The following is a 20604-nucleotide window of genomic DNA, read 5'->3' on the forward strand; positions in this document are numbered from 1 at the left end:
CCTGTGGTTTCACTAATTTTCAGATAAAGGACTGTAGTTTACTTTTTGTCAAAACGAGGATTGAGGTTTCGCACTTGTATTAATGCTACTAAAACCATTTTTAACGTCCTGAAAATGAAATTTTTCAAGAATTAAAGTTGTTCAATGTCATATTATTTTTTGTGGAACTACATTTTCGATTTTCAAAAATCATCTTTTTTGAAACTTCTCTCTAAACATTACATCATTTAAATAATCTTAAAATAAAAAAGTTGAAGAATTAAAATTGCTTAGAATATTAGTAGTTCTTAAAATATGTCATTTTTGAAATCGTCAATGATGATTTTAATAGTATCAATCGAAAAAGTTCTTATTTTGCTAAAGTTGAAAACCTCAATCCTCGTTTTGACAAAAAGTAAACCACAGTCCTTTATCTGAAAATTAGTAAAACCACATGGGTTTTATTTGAAATTTACCCAAAAGAAAACCCTCGTAGTAAGGTATATATAAAAGGACGAAACAAGAGAGAAGGAAAGGCAGACGAAACAAGAGAGAAGGAAAGGCAGTTGTGTAGAAAAACAGCAGCATTTAAAAGAAAAAAGTACATTTTATTTCTGGGAATGACAACAGCAATGGTGGTTTACCTAAGTGGACTCGTTACTTTATCCTCTTCTCAGCAGGGGCACTGAACCACCCCTGAGAACGGTGGCTTCTGTGCTTGTATCTTTTAATATAATTTGTATTGGTATGAACCTCAATTTAGCCAATCAAATGCCTGTTCAGAAGGAACTGATGCAATTTCTTTGCTACAACTTCTCTTCTTGCTAAATGTACATCGAAAGTTAATTTTAGATGATGATAACTTGAAGAAACTAAGTTTTGAACCTCCAATGTCCCATTAAATTTATATGCAATTCAATGGGAAAAATGAGACACATAAGAATATTTTATACAACAGGGAGACAACTTTTCCACAAATAGCTAAATTAAAAAATTGAAATAGAATACTCAACCTCAAACATCAATATTTTGGAGCAAAGAATGATTCCAGGAAATCTTAACAAAGTGAACTGATGGAACTTTTAAATCTGAAATTTGTTACCACATACGATTTTCAATTACGGCAGAAACAACCCCTTTCAATGTCTCCTGCAAACCATCAAGTTAGAGTGATTAGATGGATATATTTTAGGTGTCCAAAAAAGGGGATCTTTGGAGAATACCATGGAATGGTCTTTCAGACCAAGAGAGAGCACCAAGGGCATGGATGAACCAGAGTTACTGCCATTAAGAAAACAGATAATCATTGCTCATGTTTAGAGATAGCTTTTATCGCATATAAATCATGTAAATTACAAATATACCTCAGATGTTCAATCAGTTGGCGAGCACAGGCCACCAGCATAGGCTGCAATTATTTACATTCAACTGAAATCAAGCACAAGCTAAGACGACATTAATAGGTAGTGAGTGTATACCTCTTCTCGTTTGCCAAATACTACAGAGACACTGAAGGTGGGATTGATTGACACCCCTTCTTCCTTCCTGATAACAGAAATGCAGAAATAATCGGTTTTGAAGGAAAAACACATTTATTTATCTCATTTTAGAATTCACAATCATGATTTCTTTTGTGACCCTTCCTCACTTTCAAACCTTCTATCAATCTACACCAGTTCGGTGCAGTGACTTGTTTTCTTTCATAAAAAATACAACCATTCACCAAAAAGGCGTCCATACTTCTCAAACAAGCTTCCTCCTGACCATATGCATCTAGTCTAATCTAATCTAATGTGGTAAGACACAAGAACAGATATATACAATGTATTTTCTCAACTATCAAAAAGGCATTGTAAATCAAAGATTTATTCATCTACTTTTAAGTTTTATCCATCTATATTAATCTAGGTTTTGAGCAAATCAAGTCTATGCAAAATTATGTCAGTGCAATGACTTACCATACAACAACTAAATATATACTGAACAAGGTCATTTCATTCAAGACAACATTACATTAAGTCTTAGAAGCAGATCATGCCATGCACTAACTAATATAAGCAGATCTTATAGTCATCGTATTATTTTTGCCTCACAACAAAGATTGTAACTCTATGAAATCTAGTACAGCAGTAAAACCAAGCCTTAATCACAGTCACCTTTACAAACTTGGAAATCTGAAATCAAGATCATACTAGAACTAGAACTAGAACTAAAACAAACATAAATCAACAAAGAGAAAAGAAAAATTGCAGACCTAGCATGCAGTATTGTCCCCATTGTTCCTATTTGAGTTGCAAGCACCTGAGATGCACTTTAAACATCAGAATCATTCTTACCCAATTAAAATCTGAAAAGTTGGGGTGGCCAAACTCACCAAAAAATGATCATCATAACGGCAGATAACTATGTCTGTTTTGTTTCCCTGCCAAGTGTAAATAACATAGCTGATAACATTTCCATAAAGACAATCAAATTATAAATTTTATTCCTAGTTCGGTAATGACATTTTACGGAAGAAAAGATTATGACAAGTTTTGAATTGATAGAATGATAACTACATAGAAACAGTTAATTTGATAAATTGGCAGGGGAAGGCTTGCCCCAAGTACACCCTTGTGGTGGGACCCCTCCCCGGACCCTCGCTCCGCGGGGACGCGTAGTGCGACCGGGCCGCCCTTTTTTTTTATAATGACAAATACTGGTGTAAATTCCACTAGCAGTTTAGCATTCAGATGCATATGTTATATTAGGAATTAGCCATTGAACCCATTGTGACATGCATCTGAAAGACTGAAACTTAGTGCTAGGATGACCTGATAGATGCTAAACTATGTCAAATACTTATTTATGACACTCTTAAATCACTGTTGAAACTATGCGTTTTAAAATACTCTATTCTATGTATTCTGCGCATTTCAGTAAATCACGATCATGTATGTGAAAACCTCAAATAAAACCTTGTAAAAAAGGTTCGGATTTGTATTTTCTTTTAATTTTTAATAAATAAATTATTATATAAATACAATTAAAATAGGGATAAGGTACCAATAGGTACATGGTTGTTGGGGAATTATCAATTTAGGTTCCACGTACAAAATAGCACTAATATAGGTTTAACGTTTAAAAAAAGTACCGATTGACAATAGAACATGATACATCATTCATATTATTCAGTTAAGTTCATATGACAGAACTGAATGGAATAATATAAATCGGTACCATTCTTTAAAAGTTAAGACTGTATTAGTGCTATTTTTTAGAATAGTGAATAAAACAAGGCATTAACTTCAAAAGATGGAAAAAGAAATGTTATGTGAAGTAGATCGTTTCCAGTCTAAACTGAAAAGCCAAACAGAAATGTTTGTTCGCAGACTGGTGGTGTATATCATAAAATTAAGCATAAGAACCGAATGATTTTGCTCAATTTCCAAGCCACTTTAACCAACAGGTTGGCTGGCAGTATCACCCTCAAACTCCATATCTAGAACCAAAACTACAAACACATAAAGTAATCTGAATTTATCGAGATAAAGACAGACAGTCAGAAAATTCTACAACTTCAACTGATTCTATTTGAAACTCAATGCTCAGTTGAAACCACAGCTAAAATTATCAATTCGTATGCAAAATACAACCTCGCATCGCAGGTAGCCAAGCCATGACGAAAAGTGGGCTTGGCATTTAAACAAACATAATATACGCAAAAAAGAAAGGACATGAGAGAAAAATTAAAGAACAAGCAAATTCAAATCAATCATTATTTATACCTTCACGTCCGTAGAAAGCTTCCTGTGATTGACTGGAAATTGCTGGACTGAACTATCCATCTATATTTGTTTGTAAGAGAGAAAATCGAAGAATATTGGAATTACAATACCTCATTTTCTTAGAAAGGAAGACAGTCTCCGATATGGGCATTTAGCATTACCAGCCCAACTTCAATAAGCCCATTAACAATTTCGTTTTTTCTTTGTTTCTTTTCGTAAGAAATTACTATAAAAAAAACTGTTTTACCATTTTATTTCACTCAATATCATTAAATATGATAATATAGTTTTATAGTTTTATATTATTATTCAGGAAAAAAACATCACAACCTCTTAAAATTTTATTTCTCTCAATACAGGAGTGTTGACCACCAAATTTGGTCATTCACTATTAGATCTAAGTTCATTATAATCCTACGGTGGATATACAAAACATTCTAAGGTGTAAATTTAATGAGCTTAGATCTAACAGTGAATGACCAAATTAATTTGCTCATTCAGGGTCTAGATAAACGCTACTGTCTCTTAATATAATTAAATATGATAATATGATCTTATATTAATATTTAGGCAATAAGCACCAAAGCTTCTCATAATTTTTTCATTAATTCCTTGAAAGAAAATGATTTTCTTTCGCATTAAGCTCCTAATAATTTTAACGTAAAAATTAGTTAATAGATTGTTATTCATTTTATTTGCATTCAAATTTTTTTTAACAGTTTAAAAACAATTTTTATGTGTAATAATATGACTATAGGTTAACTATAAAAACATTATTTTGGATTGCAAAATGTATAATTTTAAACACACATAAAATGAATATGCTTTTTAAACTGAATTAGATGTTTACAACTAACTAATTTTGTAAGCAATATTATAATGTTGCAAAAAAAAAATAATCAAGGACTTGATATATCCAAATAAAAAATATAAATGGCTTACAAAAAAACTGAAATATTAGGGGTCTCAAGATACTTTTTTGCCTATTATTTACTGAAACTAATATTTGTTTTTTCGCTTTAAGAGATTCGGAAAAGGGTAAAAGAAAGATGAGGTTTAATTCTATTTGTTTATGTAAAACAATCATTTACTTTACTCTTATTTTAGGTTTAGATTAACCTCAAACTATTCTATCATGATTACTCAACCCCTTAAGATTTGTTATTTCCTTTTCCCTCTTTCCTAATTATAATATATATGGATCTTTCTTTACACCGTCAATCGTTTCTTCCTTTAATGCCGCTCAACGTCATCGTTCTTGTTCCAATGCTGGTACTCTTCTTTGTTGCCAATCTTTTTTGTCAATCAGCTCTCTCTCTCTCTCTCTCTCTCCTTCTTCCTCCATTTCTTTCCGTCTCTTCTTTCACCTCTTGGACCGGTGAACAAATTTTCTCACTCAAGGTTGTTTCTGTTATCATTCCTCAGAATCATGTTGCTTGATTTTTTTGCTCAATTATAGTTGGATTTATATATATGATTATTTTTTCTGCTATCATTCCATTGCTGAATTGTGTTAGGGAATAATATACACAACAGAATATTTAATTTTTTATGAACTATTCCCTTAACCCGAGGAACGAATATGTTCGTCATTCAAGAATAATATTTAGAATTGTCAATGCAATTCACTGTTACATTGAACTGGATAGCAAATTAAGTTCTTAATTTCTATCTATTAATTCAATCTGAATTAATCCAACTAAACGTATAATAGAGTGAGTGTCCCGACTTAAGAAATAAGTGTCTCACTCCCCGATGAGCCATAAGAAGTCAAGTCGATTTTGGCATTTACCTTTAGTGTATATTTGTAGTATAATACGACCATCAACTATATCCAAACGAGTCGTGACTATGCAAAATGTCAAGTGACACATATAAAGATGTTTATTCAGTTGTTCAGGTTGAATGAACTCAGAACATATAAGTTAAGTGAAATCTCCATTTCAATTCTTAACCTATCACATTGCAAGGGTTTAAAGTAATTCTACCACAAGAGGCTTATGATATATCTCTCGTCTATCGAGAGTGATGAATTCTCAATCTATCATTCAACTATCCTGCAATTATTTTATATGATACCTAATCACTGCCCAAGGCACATCCCGATGGATTGTGCTAGATAAATAAGTCAAATCACCACACTACATAATTCAGAATAGCCTTGATGATTGTTTGAGTCTGAGGATTAGTTATACATACTATCACACATGAGACAAGACATGTGACATAAAACAGATTCATCCATCATGTTATCTCATAGTGGATCCTAATTCATGTGAACTCATTCATACATATCTATGTAACTGTCTAGATATCTGCATTCCTAACTTATGAGTCCTTATTCAGGAATATGAGACATTATTACATGCAAGTCTCAACGACATTATATCAATCCTCTTATATAATGATTGACTTGTGTTATTTAAGTTCATTATAATTTAATTGAAAAAAATAAAGTATAGTCTCACTTTATCTTATATGTACACTTTATGTTTATGAATATAATATAATATCTTTTAATAGTTAACAACTATATTGAATGAATCAAATAACTCAAATGAACAATTCATTTATTTAACAAAAGTATCCAAAACTATTGTCTTTTAGGACACAACACCAACATTCTCCCACTTATACTTAAAGCAAATCATTCCCGAATCTAATCCTATAAGAGCTTGCATGACCATTATGAATCTTTTGGGATAAGGCCTTCGTCAAAGGATCTGCTACATTGTCTTTGGTTGGTACTCTTTCAATCCTCACATCTCCTCTAGGTATTATCTCCTTAATAAGATGGTAGCATTTAAGGTAGACGTATTGTGAGACCGTGGGTCCTTTGATTGTGCAATAGCTCCATTGTTATCGCAATCCAAGGTAATAAGAGCAACAATGTTAAGCACCACTCCTAGCTCAATGATGAACTTCTTCACCCAAACTGCCTCCTTAGCAGCTTCTACTACTACAATGTACTTTGATTCGATCATAGAGTCTGCTAATGTTCTTTGCTTGGAACTCTTCCAGCTAACTGCACCTCCATTCAGAATAAACATGTATCTTATCCGGGATTTTTAAGCATCTTCATCCTTTTGATAACTAGCATCTGAGAAGCCTTCAACTCTCAGATTTCCACCTTCATATATAAGGAACATGCCTTTAGTCCTTTTCAAGTACTTAAGAATGTTCTTAACAATAATCTAGTGAGCTTCACCTAGATTGGCTTGACATCAACTCGTCGTGCTAAGCGCAACGACGATGTCACGTCTAGTGCAAAGCATATCATACATAATTGAACCAATCACACTGGCATATAGGACATGTGCCATATGATTCCTTTCTATTCAATTTTTAGGCACTGGTCAGCTTGTAACTTAATCCATTGACTCATGGACAAGTTAGCTCTATGCTACAACGCTATAACACTTTGTCAATGTATGCAGACTAGGTGACCTATATGATATATCTCTATAAATCTTAATTCCCAAAATATAAACTGACCCAAGTCTTTCATGGAAAAAAACATTGGATATCCAAACCTTCACATATTGCATAAATTTAATGTCATTTCTTATAAGAAGAATGTCATCGACATACAATACTAGGAATACTACTGCACTCCTACTGATCTTCTTATGCACACAAGGTTCATCAAAGTTTTTCACGAAGCCATATTCTTTTATAGTTTCATCAAAACATTTGTTCCAACTCCTTGATGCTTGCTTGAGTCCATATATAGACATTTGAAGTTTGCAAACTTTCTTTGCATCCTTCGATATGAAACCTTCAAGATGCATCATGTATACATCCTCAAACATGTTTCCATTAAGGAAAGTTGTTTTCACATCCATTTGTCAAATTTCATAATCATGATAAGTATCAATAACAAGCATTATTCTTATGGATTTCGACAAGCTACAAGAGAAAAGGTTTCGTCATAGTCAACATATTGTCTTTCATGACAACCTTTAGCTACTAGCCGTCCCTTATAGGTACTAACATTACTGTCCATGTCAGTCCTCTTATTGAAGACCCATCTGCACCCTATTGGAACAATTCCCCTAGGTGGATCCACCAAGGTCCAAACTTGGTTTTGGCGCATAGAATCCATTTCGAAATTCATGGCTTCCAACCATTTGTCAGAGTCTAGACTATCTAGGACGTCCTCATAGTTAGTAGGCTCATCATCTATGACGAGTGTGTCATCATCTCCCACTAGAAATCCATCTCTATGGGTTTTAATGAATACTACCAAACCTATGAGGTATGTGTGCCTCATGTGTCTCCAATTGGATTATAGGTTGGGCTCCTACCAGCCCTTCCGCTATTTCAGAATGTTCTTCACTCCGTTCTTGATCTATATTAAGTTTAATCACATTATTTGCGTGATTTTCTAATAGAAACTCCTTCTTTGGGAAAACATGTTTGGATACAATTACTTTCTTTCCATCTGGATGATAAAAGTAATATCCCACAGTTTCCTTAGGGTATCTAATAAAAACACATTTATCAGACTTATGCTGCAACTTATATGATACAATACGTTTAACATACACTAGACATCCCTAAATTCTCATGAATGAGAAGTTGGTTTCTTTTCCCTTTGAATAATTCAAAAGGAGTTATAGAGGCAAACTTAACTCTATTGAGGGTGAAGAGGGTTGTTTCTAGGGAATAACCTTAGAACGACTTTGAGATAGTTGATGGACCCATCATGGAACATACCATACTAATAAAGTGTGGTTCCTCATTTTTTAGACACCGTTGTGATGTGGTGTATAAGGAGGAGTCCCTTATAAGAGAATCTCATTCTCCTTTAGATCATCTAAAAACTCACCAGAGATATTCAACACCATGATCATGTCATAATATATTGACGTTCTTTCCAGTTTGTTTCTCTACTTCATTCTTAAATTGTTTGAATGGTTCAAACACTTCAGATTTATGTTTCATAAAATATATGTATCCAAACTTGGAGTAATCATTTATGAAACTAATTAGTAGTTAAACCCACCCCTGACTTATGTAGACATAGGATCATATACATCACTATGTATGAGTCATAACCGATCGGTGATCCAGTCACCGATCAGCAAAGATGAACGGTTTTCGGGCAGTTTCTAGTCGGTTTTCAGGCAGTTTTGTCCCCAAATCACTACTTAAGTGGAAATAATGGACAAGGCAGGGGAGAGATAGTTTTTTAGAGTGAAAAAAGGGAAATTAAGTGAAAGAGAGTGAAATTAAGTAAAAAAAGAAAGAAAGTTAGTGAAATTAAGTGTGAAATTGAGTGAAAACACCATTTTTTCATCAAAATTGACACGTTTGAGAGTACAAACACCCTTCTAAACACTATCTATTAGTTTTATATAGGCAAAATCAGGTCTCCCACGTCCCATTTCACTATAATCTGATTCTTGAAGGCATTGAACTTCAAAGAATCAAGATTTTGGGTTAAAGTTGTTGGGGTTTAGTGTCCTATAGACAATTGTTCCAGGATATAAACCTGTTGTAAATGAATTGTTCTTTATGTCATTTGTTTTAATAAGATATGGTTTCATAACTGTATAAAGGCAACCACTTTTAAAGAACTAAATAAGTCTAAATAAAAGGAAATCTCTAAGTTTATTTAAAGTGATTATAAAGTGTTCATACAAGCATGAAGTGAGACAAAACATTATAATAAACTAATAAACTTAAAACCACCCAAAGTCAAGTGATATGTTTTGAATAGGGATTGACATAACACTGTTAAGACTTGCATGTAACAATGTTTTCTGTCGAGACAAAGAGATGATCTCACAAGCTTCAGATATGTAGATATCTGGACAGTTACATGGATCCAATCAAAGAGTTCATTAGGATTGGGGGCCCGACTTGAGATAACAGGATGGGTAGATTTATCCTTGTCACCTATTCATCTCATTGGTATTAATAGGTATAAGTAATCCTAAGACTCAAAGTAATGTTAATTAGTGATTCTGGATTATGGAATGTGATGCTTTGATCCTGTTGTAACACGGTCCATAATAGGGATGACTCTGGGGTGTGTACGGCAGACGTTGGGTATCACAGGAAGTAATTGCAGGATAGTTAACACTGGATTAAGCATTTGTCACTCCTGATAAATGGGAGATACGTCCAAGGATCGCTTGTGGAAGACTTGACTCTAAATCTTTGCAAGGTGATAGCTTAAAACTTGAAATGGAGATTTCACTTAACCTATCTAATTGGAGTTAACTCGACCTGTATAAGTAAAATGAACGTCTCATTATATGTGACTTGACATAATCCATAGTCATAAGATTCTGTTTAAGGAGGATGTAGTTGATAAAGGATCGAATTATACTGTAACTAATACGGAAAGGTCAACGACGGAATCAACCTGTCTTCTTATAGCTCTAGGGGAATGTTTCGGATCTGCCAATCACAGTTCGCGTACTCATTCCGTTATACAAAGATTGAATGTAATTTTGAGAAATTAATTTAATGGTTGTATATGGCTAGAAGCAATAAGAACCTAATAGGTCACTGCAAATACCTCCCCACACTTGAATCTTGCTTGTCCTCAAGCAAGACAGAATCCAAAACAGAGAAAAATCAACAAATAGCTCCCTTACAAAAACAAGAATCTACTACACTTTATTATCCACAACAGTTCAGACTACTCATTTTGCAATTAAAAACATAACGAACCTCAGACGAGTCTCCAAAACTAATTAATTGGTTTTATCGATCAACACTTCATGAAAACGAAAGAAGAGAACTAAAATTGATAGCTCACAAGTGGTCACTCTAACGCTCAAGTGTTTGGGTGTAATTTTTTTTTTTGTAAACGCTCTACATTTTATTGCACAAAGTGGTCACGTTGGGATTGCATCATCCATCCGGTCAAAATTAATGCATTTAAAATTAAACAAAACCATAGGTCTTTAAAGGGTTGTAACGTGGGCTAAAGGTTAGGGTAGGAAAAACGGAATTTATAGGCAAAAAGTTAATGACTCAGATAGTTAAATTTTTTGCAAAAAGGACACATTTTCAGCATTGGGGAGCTATCAACCACCTCCCCACACTTAAATCTTGATTGTCCTCAAGCAAGTTGATAGGGGTATTTTACCTCTATCTTTTAGCGTGATTTACAGGTTACTTTTGGATGAAATAAATAAGTTTAATTACAAAAATAGAGTGTTTTAATAAAATAACAAAATAAAAATAAATTCCGTACTTTCGGTTAATTTTCCTTATGTTTGATTAATATTAGAAAATAAAACGTCAAGCTAACTCGGCTCTCGAGAATTGTATTTCAGGTACGAGCAAGGAGTGGAAATCTACCAAAATACGCGGGGCGTGGAACATTTAGTCAGAAATAATTGCCTTATCCGCAGACTCCACGTGGGATCCAACCATTGATACGCGGGGCGTACCCCAATCTACGCGGGGCATAGATGCAATGATGAGCCTAATCATAAACGTCAGACTGCATTGTCTCCTAAGTCAACCATCGGTACACGAGGCGTGTTTTAAGATACGCAAGGCGTAAATGGTGTATTTCAAGCAATAAAACGCCAGGAGCTCAAACACGCGCGGCGTATATCACTATATGCGGGGCGTGGTCGAGACAATAAGACCCGGATTAAGTCCACATGCAGGAAATTATTGGAGGAATGGGTCATTATGATCATGTTGCTCCATGCTTGTAGGAATGGGAAATATGCACAAAATCATGTTACTCTATGCTTTGCTCCATGCTTGTATCTTGTGGAATTATGATTTTGCCCCTAGCTTGATGTGTATAAATAAGAGTGACTAACACTCATTTGAGACACCTCTTTTGATATACAACTTTTTGTAAATTAAGCTCTTACAATATAGTTTGAGATTTCATTTTATTTTAGCAAAACTCTATCCCCTTTCGGGCTTGTTCGTTGATCCCGGCATTCCGTCAAAGTCCCGTTCCTTCTCCATTCACCAAGCTCGAAAGCTCCACCTCCAAGTCCTAAGAGACGGCCTTGAGTCCGGTTAGCTAGTTCCGAGGGTGAATTCTTCCCTTTTCACTTGCTAATTAGCTTGTACTCTTCCTATGTACTAGGCTTGGTTGTATTTCATATTCACATTCTCCATATTTATAATTTATGATTCATAATCTTCTTTTCTATATACGTGTTAATGTTTGTTACTTGTTTTGATACTTGTAATTGATTATTGTGTAGGAAAACGCGATTTCCGACGCCATTCGGGCTATCTTTAGGGATTCATATAGGTGTTGCCTTACCGGAAGTGACGCTCCGGAAACCGTAGGAATTGACAAGCCACGGAACTTACGGGCCCTAATTTCTGATCCCAAGCATTAGACACGCCTTGACTAGGAACCACGTAGTCTAAGTACTTCACGGGTCGGTCACACTACACGTAGTCGTCATTGCAAGAGTAAATCATTAACCGTATATACATTAGGAGTCATTGTTTGTCATATTTATAACTTATCGCCATCCATATCATTTCGTGGAGTTTTGTTATATAAATTTGTCTCACTAATAGTTTAGGAGTAGTTTGTAGTTGGTCCCCACATCAACCCCAAAGTATTCACCGCTTAAATAACGTATAAAATCGAGTCATTTAATACTTGCAGTTATAAATCCCGTGGATTCGATACCCGGTCTTAACCGGATTATTACTTGATACGACGGGGTACACTTGCCCTTAAGTAGTGACGTCTAGTAAAGATAGAGCACTTAGAAAGATCACATCCATAGTCACAACGCACTTACCATATATATTTTGTCGTAGAAAACACTACACTAGACGGCACGCATCAAGTTTTTGGCGCCGTTGCCGGGGATTTATAATTTCTTGCAATATTAGACAAAAGCGTTTTATTGTTAGTCTAAGCATTTGTAGATATTACTTTCTTTCTATGAATAATTTATTTTGCTTCTTGTTGATATTAATGATTTGTTTCATGGTATGATGCCTCATAGTCGTCATCTGTGGGACGACCACATGAAGGACGAATGTTCGCACCAACAACCAACCTCGCAATTCGATGTGGTAATCTCTATGCTTAAAGACATTCATGAAGGATTATCTAACACTGAGACATATTTCAGGGATTTGGAAAATCTATTGGCCAGATTGAAGTCTCCTCTTGATCCCGCCGCGGACGAATCAATTCGAGATTCCAATTCGGTTTGTCAAAATGGGAAGCTCGAGTTAATTGAGTTTTCTCAAAAGGATTCCCCAAATAATAAAGGTTGTTTCAGTTATAAGGAAACAGACATCGATGAGCCGGTTGAGCGCGGACCCATGGAAATGAATCCAAAACTAGAAGAGTTTGAGGTTCCTTCTACCTCAGAATATTTCGCTCTTTATGAACCACCAAAGGAGTAAAAAAGGGAGCAAACTAAACTCTTCATTAATTTCTGTAAATACAGTTTTTGGTTTTTGTTAAATTCTTTTGAAGCTAACAATCCGCTTTGCAGGTGCGGGTTGTTTATTCGAGAATTTGAATTTTTAACGCGAATGGAAGCATACACCCAAGAGGAAATTCTAAGTCGAGCTCACCGACTATAAAGTAGCGCTTCTTGGGAGGCAACCCAAGCTCGAATAAGGGAGTTTTTCGTTCCCAACTTTTACTTTCCACATTTCGTTTTCCGACCGATTCATTTCATTTCTTTGAGTTGTTCTTATCACTTTTTATCTTCATTTTTTATTTCTATTTTTCATAAGGAAAAACAAATCCCATATTAATCCAAAAATTTTGATCTACGCGGGACGTACAACCCCATGCGCCCCGTGTAGTTGTGTGTCTGCTCAGTTTACTCAATAAAAGACACACTACGCGGGGCGTATCTCCTATCACGCCCCGCGTACCCATCGGTGAGTAAACTCCTTTTGAATAAACGCCACGTGGGAGGACACGCGGGACGTGCCCTAGGGCACGCCTCGCGTATCCTCGGGGAGTTGTGAATTACAACTCCCCATGGCAACTCTCCTTCCCTCAAACCTCCCATCACTCCTCTTCCCTATACACCTTTTCCACTTCCACACTCCACCTTTTCCATCCAATCAACCTCCATCTTTTTAAATTCTAAACTCCCTCCACAATAAATTTTGTATTAACTACTTCCTTAATTACAAATTAAAAATAAAAATATTAAAAACAATTAATAATTAAACATAAAAATCATAAAAACTCATAAAAAAATCATAAACCATAAAATTAAAAATCAGAAAACTGATCAAAAACCGAAAAATCGTTCAACTTCCCCCTCTTACGCAGGGCGTATCCCCATGTACGCCCCGCATCCTCGCCCTTTTTTCCATCAAAAAGGGGCAGGAGGTGCGATACGCGAGGCGTGCCCCCTTTCACGCCCCGCGTACCGCACCATTTTTGCGAAAAATAAGTTCAGGGGGAGGGATACGCGTGGCGTGGCCCCTTCACGCCCCGTGTACCCCTATGGGAATCCGAGTTTTACTTGGATTCCCCACTCTCCCCTTATATAAACCCCTCATTTTCTTCTTCTTCTCCCTCACAACTCACTCAACCTTCCCACAACCTTGCTCCACACTCTCTAAAACCCCTTACTCACACCATGGTTAGGCAAAAACACACCGCCGACATGCGTCCCCCACGGTCCACTAGGGCACGTTCTTCCCATTCCGCCCAAAATCAACAACCACTACCATCACCCGAACGGGAACAAACACCACCACTCACCCGCCAATAACGGGCTCCTTTTCATCTCCTAACCGAAGAGGAAGCCCACAACTACCAACTACTCTCCGCCGCCCACATTATGGCGCTCCCGTACATCCAACGAAGCACACTCGATCACTACGATCTTGGTAGCGTTTTCGAAGCTCGTCTTCGTGACCTCGGGTGGTACGATCATTTTTGCACCCGTCAACTCATATACCCTTCTTTAGTGATCAAGTTCTACACCACCCTCACCTCTAACAACGTCCCCGGTGCCGCCCTCTTCAACTTTCGCCTCCACAACCAAGCATTTTCCATTGACACCCCGCAACCATTTCACCCGACAAGCGGAGGGTGGCATCGCCCATTGGCCCGAGGGTGCTTCCGCTCATGAATTTTGGACCTCCATCACCGGGTCCGATCATTACGACATCTCCAACCTCCGTCCGGCCCTCATTCGTGATCCCATCCTCCAACTTCTCCACCGCTTCATCTCTTTCTACTTTTCGGGGAAGTCCGAATCCACCAAGGTCAACAAAGACGAACTTTTGGCGCTCTATTGTTGTGCCAACAACCGCGCCTACGACCTTTCCTTCCTCGTGGCCGTCCAACTTTATCACATTTCCACCCAAAAACGTGGCAAAATCGGGTTGGGACATCTCATCACTACCTTCGCCACCTCCGCTCTTGGCACGGCTGCCCTTGAGCACCTCCCGAGTCTTGGATCTCGGCCCGTGGACAAAAATGCCTTTAAGTCCCTCAACCGTTCCACTTTGGGCCCGGGTGAGACTACGGGGGCAGGTCACTCTCACGAGGAGGGGGCTCGGGTTCGGATTCGGATATGGGCCTCAATTTCAGTCCTCCGCCTAACCATGACTTCAATTCCATCTATGCTCGGTTGAACGCCTTGGAAGGCCAACAACGTGCCGATCGAGCCCACTTCGACAACCACTTCGCCACCCTCAACACCCGCTTTGACACCCTTGAGGCTAATCGCCTCATGGACCACTCCACCCTCATCACCCACTTCAACTCCATCGAGGCACAACAACGTGAGGATCGGGCTCACCTCGATGCTTGCTTTGACGCCCTCACCACCTCCTTCGCATCCTACTTCAACATCCACGGAAACCCTCCTCCGCCTCAACCATAGTCTCCATTTCTTTTTTTTATATATTTTCTTTGCTTTTTCGTTTTTTATTTTTGATGTTTTCGTAGTTAGTTTTGTTATCTTTTGTGTTTTCCTTGTACTTTCCTTTTTATCTTTAATATATATTTATAACTTTTTTGTGTTTCGTGTTGTGTCGTTTTATTTTTGTAATCGTTTTATCTTTAATATGTTTTTTATTTTTGCACCAACAATAAAATTCACGCAGGGCATACCCCCTTGTACGCCCCGCGTAATCCTCCTTTCTTGGAATAAATTGCCCAGAAACTCAAACACGCGGGGCGCCCCTCTGCCTGCGCCCCGTGTATTTGAGTCTCTGCCCAATAAGCGCTCAAAACGTACCTCCTACGCGGGGCGCCCCCTAGGGCACGCCTCGTGTAGGACCCAAAACTTTGAAGAGCCTAATTTTAATTTCATGTCTATTTTTGTTTTTGTTTTTCTCTTCTTTTGCGACGCCCTTGGAATAGGCGTCATTTTAATAACGCGGAGGGCCGTGCAACCCCGCACTTTCAGTTTGTTTTGCACTAACAAAAATAAAAATAAATAAAAAATCAAATAAACAACAAAATAATTGAACTAATTTATTGATTCTTTAAGTTTTTCCGACACGCTACCTCTCCCTCGGAAATAAAATAAAAATTCCGTTATTTGTCCTTAAAATAAAAAGACGGAACACACAGGATCAGTTTTAGTGAGTCCTAACCCACATGTCATCTCCATAATGAAATTTAAAAAGGCAATAAAAACGGGCTTTTTGAAAAGTTTAGCGAAGGCTCGATAGTACACAATTTAAACCCGAAATTTTGTGAGGTAATTTTGAGCCTAAAAGAGTTCGTACGAGAACTCTATTTCTTTCACAATTTTCGAGAGCTTTGACTTCACTCGACTCATAGAGTTTGCACCTAATACCGGGTTTAGTACACTTATTTTAGTATAAATGGCAATAGATGATAAAACGAACCCACTTAGGCTAATTCTTTTCTTAAATTATTTTTCTCGCTTTCATTAACCTCTAGGAAACCCCCTTGAGCCTATTAACCGACTTTTTGTTGTTAATACCCTTTTTAACATTTAACCCTTTTTCCTCTTATTTAAATACCAACAAGATCAAATCGCACCAAAATTATCCGAAATAAGCCAAAGGCCTTGACAAGTAAAGCACCAAAAGCTTTCGAAATCGTTTTTGTGCCGCTCTCAAACGAAAAATAAAAAAAATACAATAAAGAGCAAAAGGCATTCTCAAGCTCCACCCGAGCAATTTCGAGTCATGTTTCACGAACTCGCCAAGGCCAAAATAAAAATACGGTGCGATCGCCAAAATGGTATTTAAACTCGAGTTTCCAAAAAATTAACCACTAAAAAGCCACCCACATTACAACCCCCCTCCGGGTTCATTTTTAATATTGCCTAAGCCATAACATAGGAGGAAAAACCCGGATAAAAATGCAAATTCAAAGTGATCTCGAGTAAGTGCAAAGAAGAGTGCTAAAACACCGACCCACCAAAGTTTGAGCGTAAGAGTGAAATCCATTGGTGAGGTACTATCGGGTTCTCAAAAGATAATCGACCCCCGTTAATATTGCCTATTAATTTTGATTATGGAGGTTTCAAACAAGTTTTGGTCACTCGATTGTTTGCGTAGGTACTTACCGAAAACTTTGCATAAAACTTTAACTTTGAAATCACGCACTTGGTCAAACCAACCGTCGGTTTGTTTCTTAATAATCTCAATCCCTTGTCTTTCGATTTCTTTTACTTGAGGACAAGTAACACTTTAAAGTCCGAGGAGGTTTGATAGGGGTATTTTATCCCTATCTTTTAGCGTGATTTACGGTTTAATTTGAGATTAAATAAATAAGTTTAATTACAAAAATAGAGTGTTTTAATAAAATAACGTAGTTAGAATAAAATTCATAGTGTTAGTTAATTATCTTTGTTTTTGGTTGAATTTATGAAATTGATAACATTGAGATATTATCCTAAGGACCAAAAGGGATATTCACCTAGAGAACGCCGCTGTAGACACTGAGTCGGAGGACCTGTGACGAAAACCTGAAAACAAGACGGTTGAAGTGATTGATTCCGGAAGTTTTGAAAAACAAAAAATATATAAAGAATACTAAGCGAAGGAAAATTAGCGGCACGGCGCGGGTGCTTAGCGGCATCCGGCACGCAGACGACAATGGTCGAACGCCCGCTCGGCGGCGCGGGACATGCGCTCGGCGTCCGTCGGATGCACCGCAAGTGGCACGCTCTCGACGTCCGAGCAATGCCCTGGTCCGGTGGCACGGGGCGCGCTCTCGTGGGCCGCTGAGCGCACGTGCCCGGTAGCGCGAAGCGCGCGTTCGGCGGCCGCGACGTGTGAGCGTCCGACGGCACGGGACGCGCGCTCGGCGGCCGCGGGATGCGCACGCCCGATGGCTCGAGGCACATCCCGAGGGTCGTCGGGCGGGCGCCCAACCACGTCGGGCGAACCACGTCCGGGGATCCGTTTGCCTATAAAAGGCACGGATCCCCATGCAAAAAAAAGGGGGGGAATGGAGGGAGAGCTTCTCACACTAGAATATTTTTTCTAGAGAGAAGAAGTTGATTTTTTTAGGAGAAAACATTTTTTTTCCTAAAAATTGAAAATCTCCAAATTTCCTAAGTTCAATTTTTACTAAATTTTTCATAAAAAACGGAAGCTCGCGGTTCGTGGAATCAATCGGCTTCGACTGTTAGATACCGAATTCAAGGTATTATCCGAGGACTAGACTCTTTATTTTATTTAAGTTATTCTCTTCTTCTATTTATTTTTTTATGCTATAGTTTTTATTCATTTAGTTATTTATTTATTTTGTCACACTTTATTTAATTAGTGTATTTATTTAATTTTCATTTCGTGTTGAATAAAATCCGGTTTTGTTTTAAAATAAAAAACCTCGTTTTGATATCCCAATACGAACCGTGATCCAATAAAAAGGTAGTTCGGGTGTCGAAAACGTTGTAATTATAAGTTTTTAATTTAAAAGAAATTTCCCAAATAACGTTTTAAAATAAAAACATCGTTTTAGGAACTTCCGTTTTCGACTATGATCCATTTTTGGTAGTTCGGAAATCCAAAACGATTGAATTAGATTTAATTTAAAGCTTTTGAATAAATCTGGAAACATTTAGGAGTGCTGCTGTAATTTACCTATTCTGTCACTAAATGCTGTTTACCGACGGATTTTCCGTCGGTAAATCTGCCAAAATGTAAAAAATGCCATTTCAGTCCATTTTTCTTAACTTTTAAGGTTTTAATCCTTAGTATATATACATATATATAATTATGTAGTATATGTTTTTTAGCCTATATATTTATTTTAGAATATTTGTATATCATATTTATTCCATTTTACAATATAAGTATAAGTATATATATGTATTCTTTTTTTATTAATTTGGATTATGTTTTGAATGTTAGTTATTTGGTATTTTGAGAAATAATTAATATATATTAGCATATGGTATTTTTGGTATTTAAAACTATAGTAGTTATGTATATGTATAGTTTTTGGAACATTTGGGTTATTTTAGTGATTATTGAATAAAATTATTTTTGGATAAGAATTATTTTCTTAGTTATAGGATTTACTTATTATTTTCACATTTTCAAAGTATAGATATATTGTACCTATTATTTTTATATATACATATAGCTTCTTTTGTATTAACTCTTATTTTATATTCTATTTTTGATTTAAATATATATACGTATGTACAAATGATTTTCTTTACCCTTTGAGCCCATTCATGGGTCCATATTTCAAATGGGCTTTATTTAAGTGTAAATATTAGTTAAAATAAGTTTATTGTTGTAATTATAACAATTAGAGAGTCCATTAAATAAGTGGGGAAAATAAATCACAAAAAGAGAGTTTTCAATTGAATTATTTAAACTAATGAGTTTTTTTTCTAATGTAAATAAATAGAGTCATTCTTGTTAATATTCCAAATCGTCTTCAAAACACCACGTTTTAAAACCTTAATCCGTTCCAAAGGCGGATTAAAGGATCATTGTAATTAAAATCGTTTTCTTTGCAAATAATAGATTTTTGAATCATTTTCTTAAAGGATTTGTACAAAATGAAATTGACTTGTATGTTTAACCACGTTTTCTTATTAAAAGGTTCTTTATCTCAAACGTTTTCAAATACTCGAGTCGTTCCAACGGCGATTCGGGTAAGCTTCATCAAACGAGGTTTTAAAACGCTCCTAAATCGTTCCAACGGAGATTAAGGTGCGAACCATGTAAATAAAACTCGTTTTGGGGAAATAAGCTAGTGTAGAATAAACACACAACATAACATTTAAATACAGTTGTAAATAAATCATTTCTTTCTTCCCTCTCTGTGTATGTATAAACATAAATGGGTGATTCTTTACTGAGGTGGCTTTTCAATATCATATGCTCAAAATGGTTTCTAAAAAGAGAAAGAAAAGGGTTTCAAATGAATTTTAAACTTAAAGAAGTATACGATTAGTCCGTTATCGCCTAACATGCTGAGTAGGAGGCCGGTGGTTCATAACCGGGCGATGTCGGGGTGCCTAGTAGCCTTTCTCCGGAAAGGAGCTAGCCTTCTCGGCTCGTACCTAAGTTTCCTGAACCCACACCGGTCTCCCGCAAGGGATCGGTGTTCATTTTCCCATTCGTGGGTGGCGACTCTTCCATATCTCCGAGCTCCGGTCCTGCCGAGCAGCTTGATTCCACGATTGGTTGCTTTCGGCGCCAATCACCGCTTACGTCGCCATGAGGTTGTCCACCCCCCGGTCCGCCCGGGAGATTAGGTCGCGGCACCTCGTCTAACAAGTGGCGACTCTGCTGGGGAAGCGAGAAATTTGATTCCGGAAGGCGTGTATTAAGCCCTTAACGGGGACGGATCGTTTTACTTCTTTTCGTATGCATTCATATGCATTATTGCAAACCCTTTGGGTAATTTCCGCGAAACCTCTAGCGAGAGTCCATTCGTCGCTCGAAAGAG

The 20604-nt window shown here is 36.9% G+C and overlaps 1 protein-coding gene across 1 annotated transcript; it reads right to left on the minus strand.

The window, feature by feature from the left end:
- Positions 1 to 825: 825 nt before the first annotated feature.
- LOC136232953 (uncharacterized) lies at positions 826 to 3859 on the minus strand. Its single transcript, XM_066022443.1, has 7 exons — positions 3747 to 3859; positions 2354 to 2401; positions 2234 to 2280; positions 1458 to 1524; positions 1344 to 1387; positions 1203 to 1260; positions 826 to 1128 (listed from the first exon to the last, which is right to left on the minus strand). The coding sequence occupies exons 1-7, from the start codon at positions 3804 to 3806 to the stop codon at positions 1078 to 1080; spliced, it is 375 nt and encodes a 124-aa protein (XP_065878515.1). The 5' UTR covers positions 3807 to 3859; the 3' UTR covers positions 826 to 1077.
- Between the last annotated feature and the right edge of the window lie 16745 nt (positions 3860 to 20604).

This window comes from Euphorbia lathyris, chromosome 6, assembly GCF_963576675.1.
Source record: "Euphorbia lathyris chromosome 6, ddEupLath1.1, whole genome shotgun sequence".
NCBI classification, from domain to species: domain Eukaryota; kingdom Viridiplantae; phylum Streptophyta; class Magnoliopsida; order Malpighiales; family Euphorbiaceae; genus Euphorbia; species Euphorbia lathyris.

Bases quoted from the DNA above. Each gene is read 5' to 3' on its own strand.
- LOC136232953 (XM_066022443.1), bottom strand. From the start codon at position 3,806: ATGGATAGTTCAGTCCAGCAATTTCCAGTCAATCACAGGAAGCTTTCT. The intron at 2,281-2,353 runs GTGAGTTTGGCC...AGTGCATCTCAG, and splicing joins GTTATGATGATCATTTTTTG to GTGCTTGCAACTCAAATAGG. The intron at 1,261-1,343 runs GTATATTTGTAA...TCTTAATGGCAG, and splicing joins CAACTGATTGAACATCTGAG to TAACTCTGGTTCATCCATGC.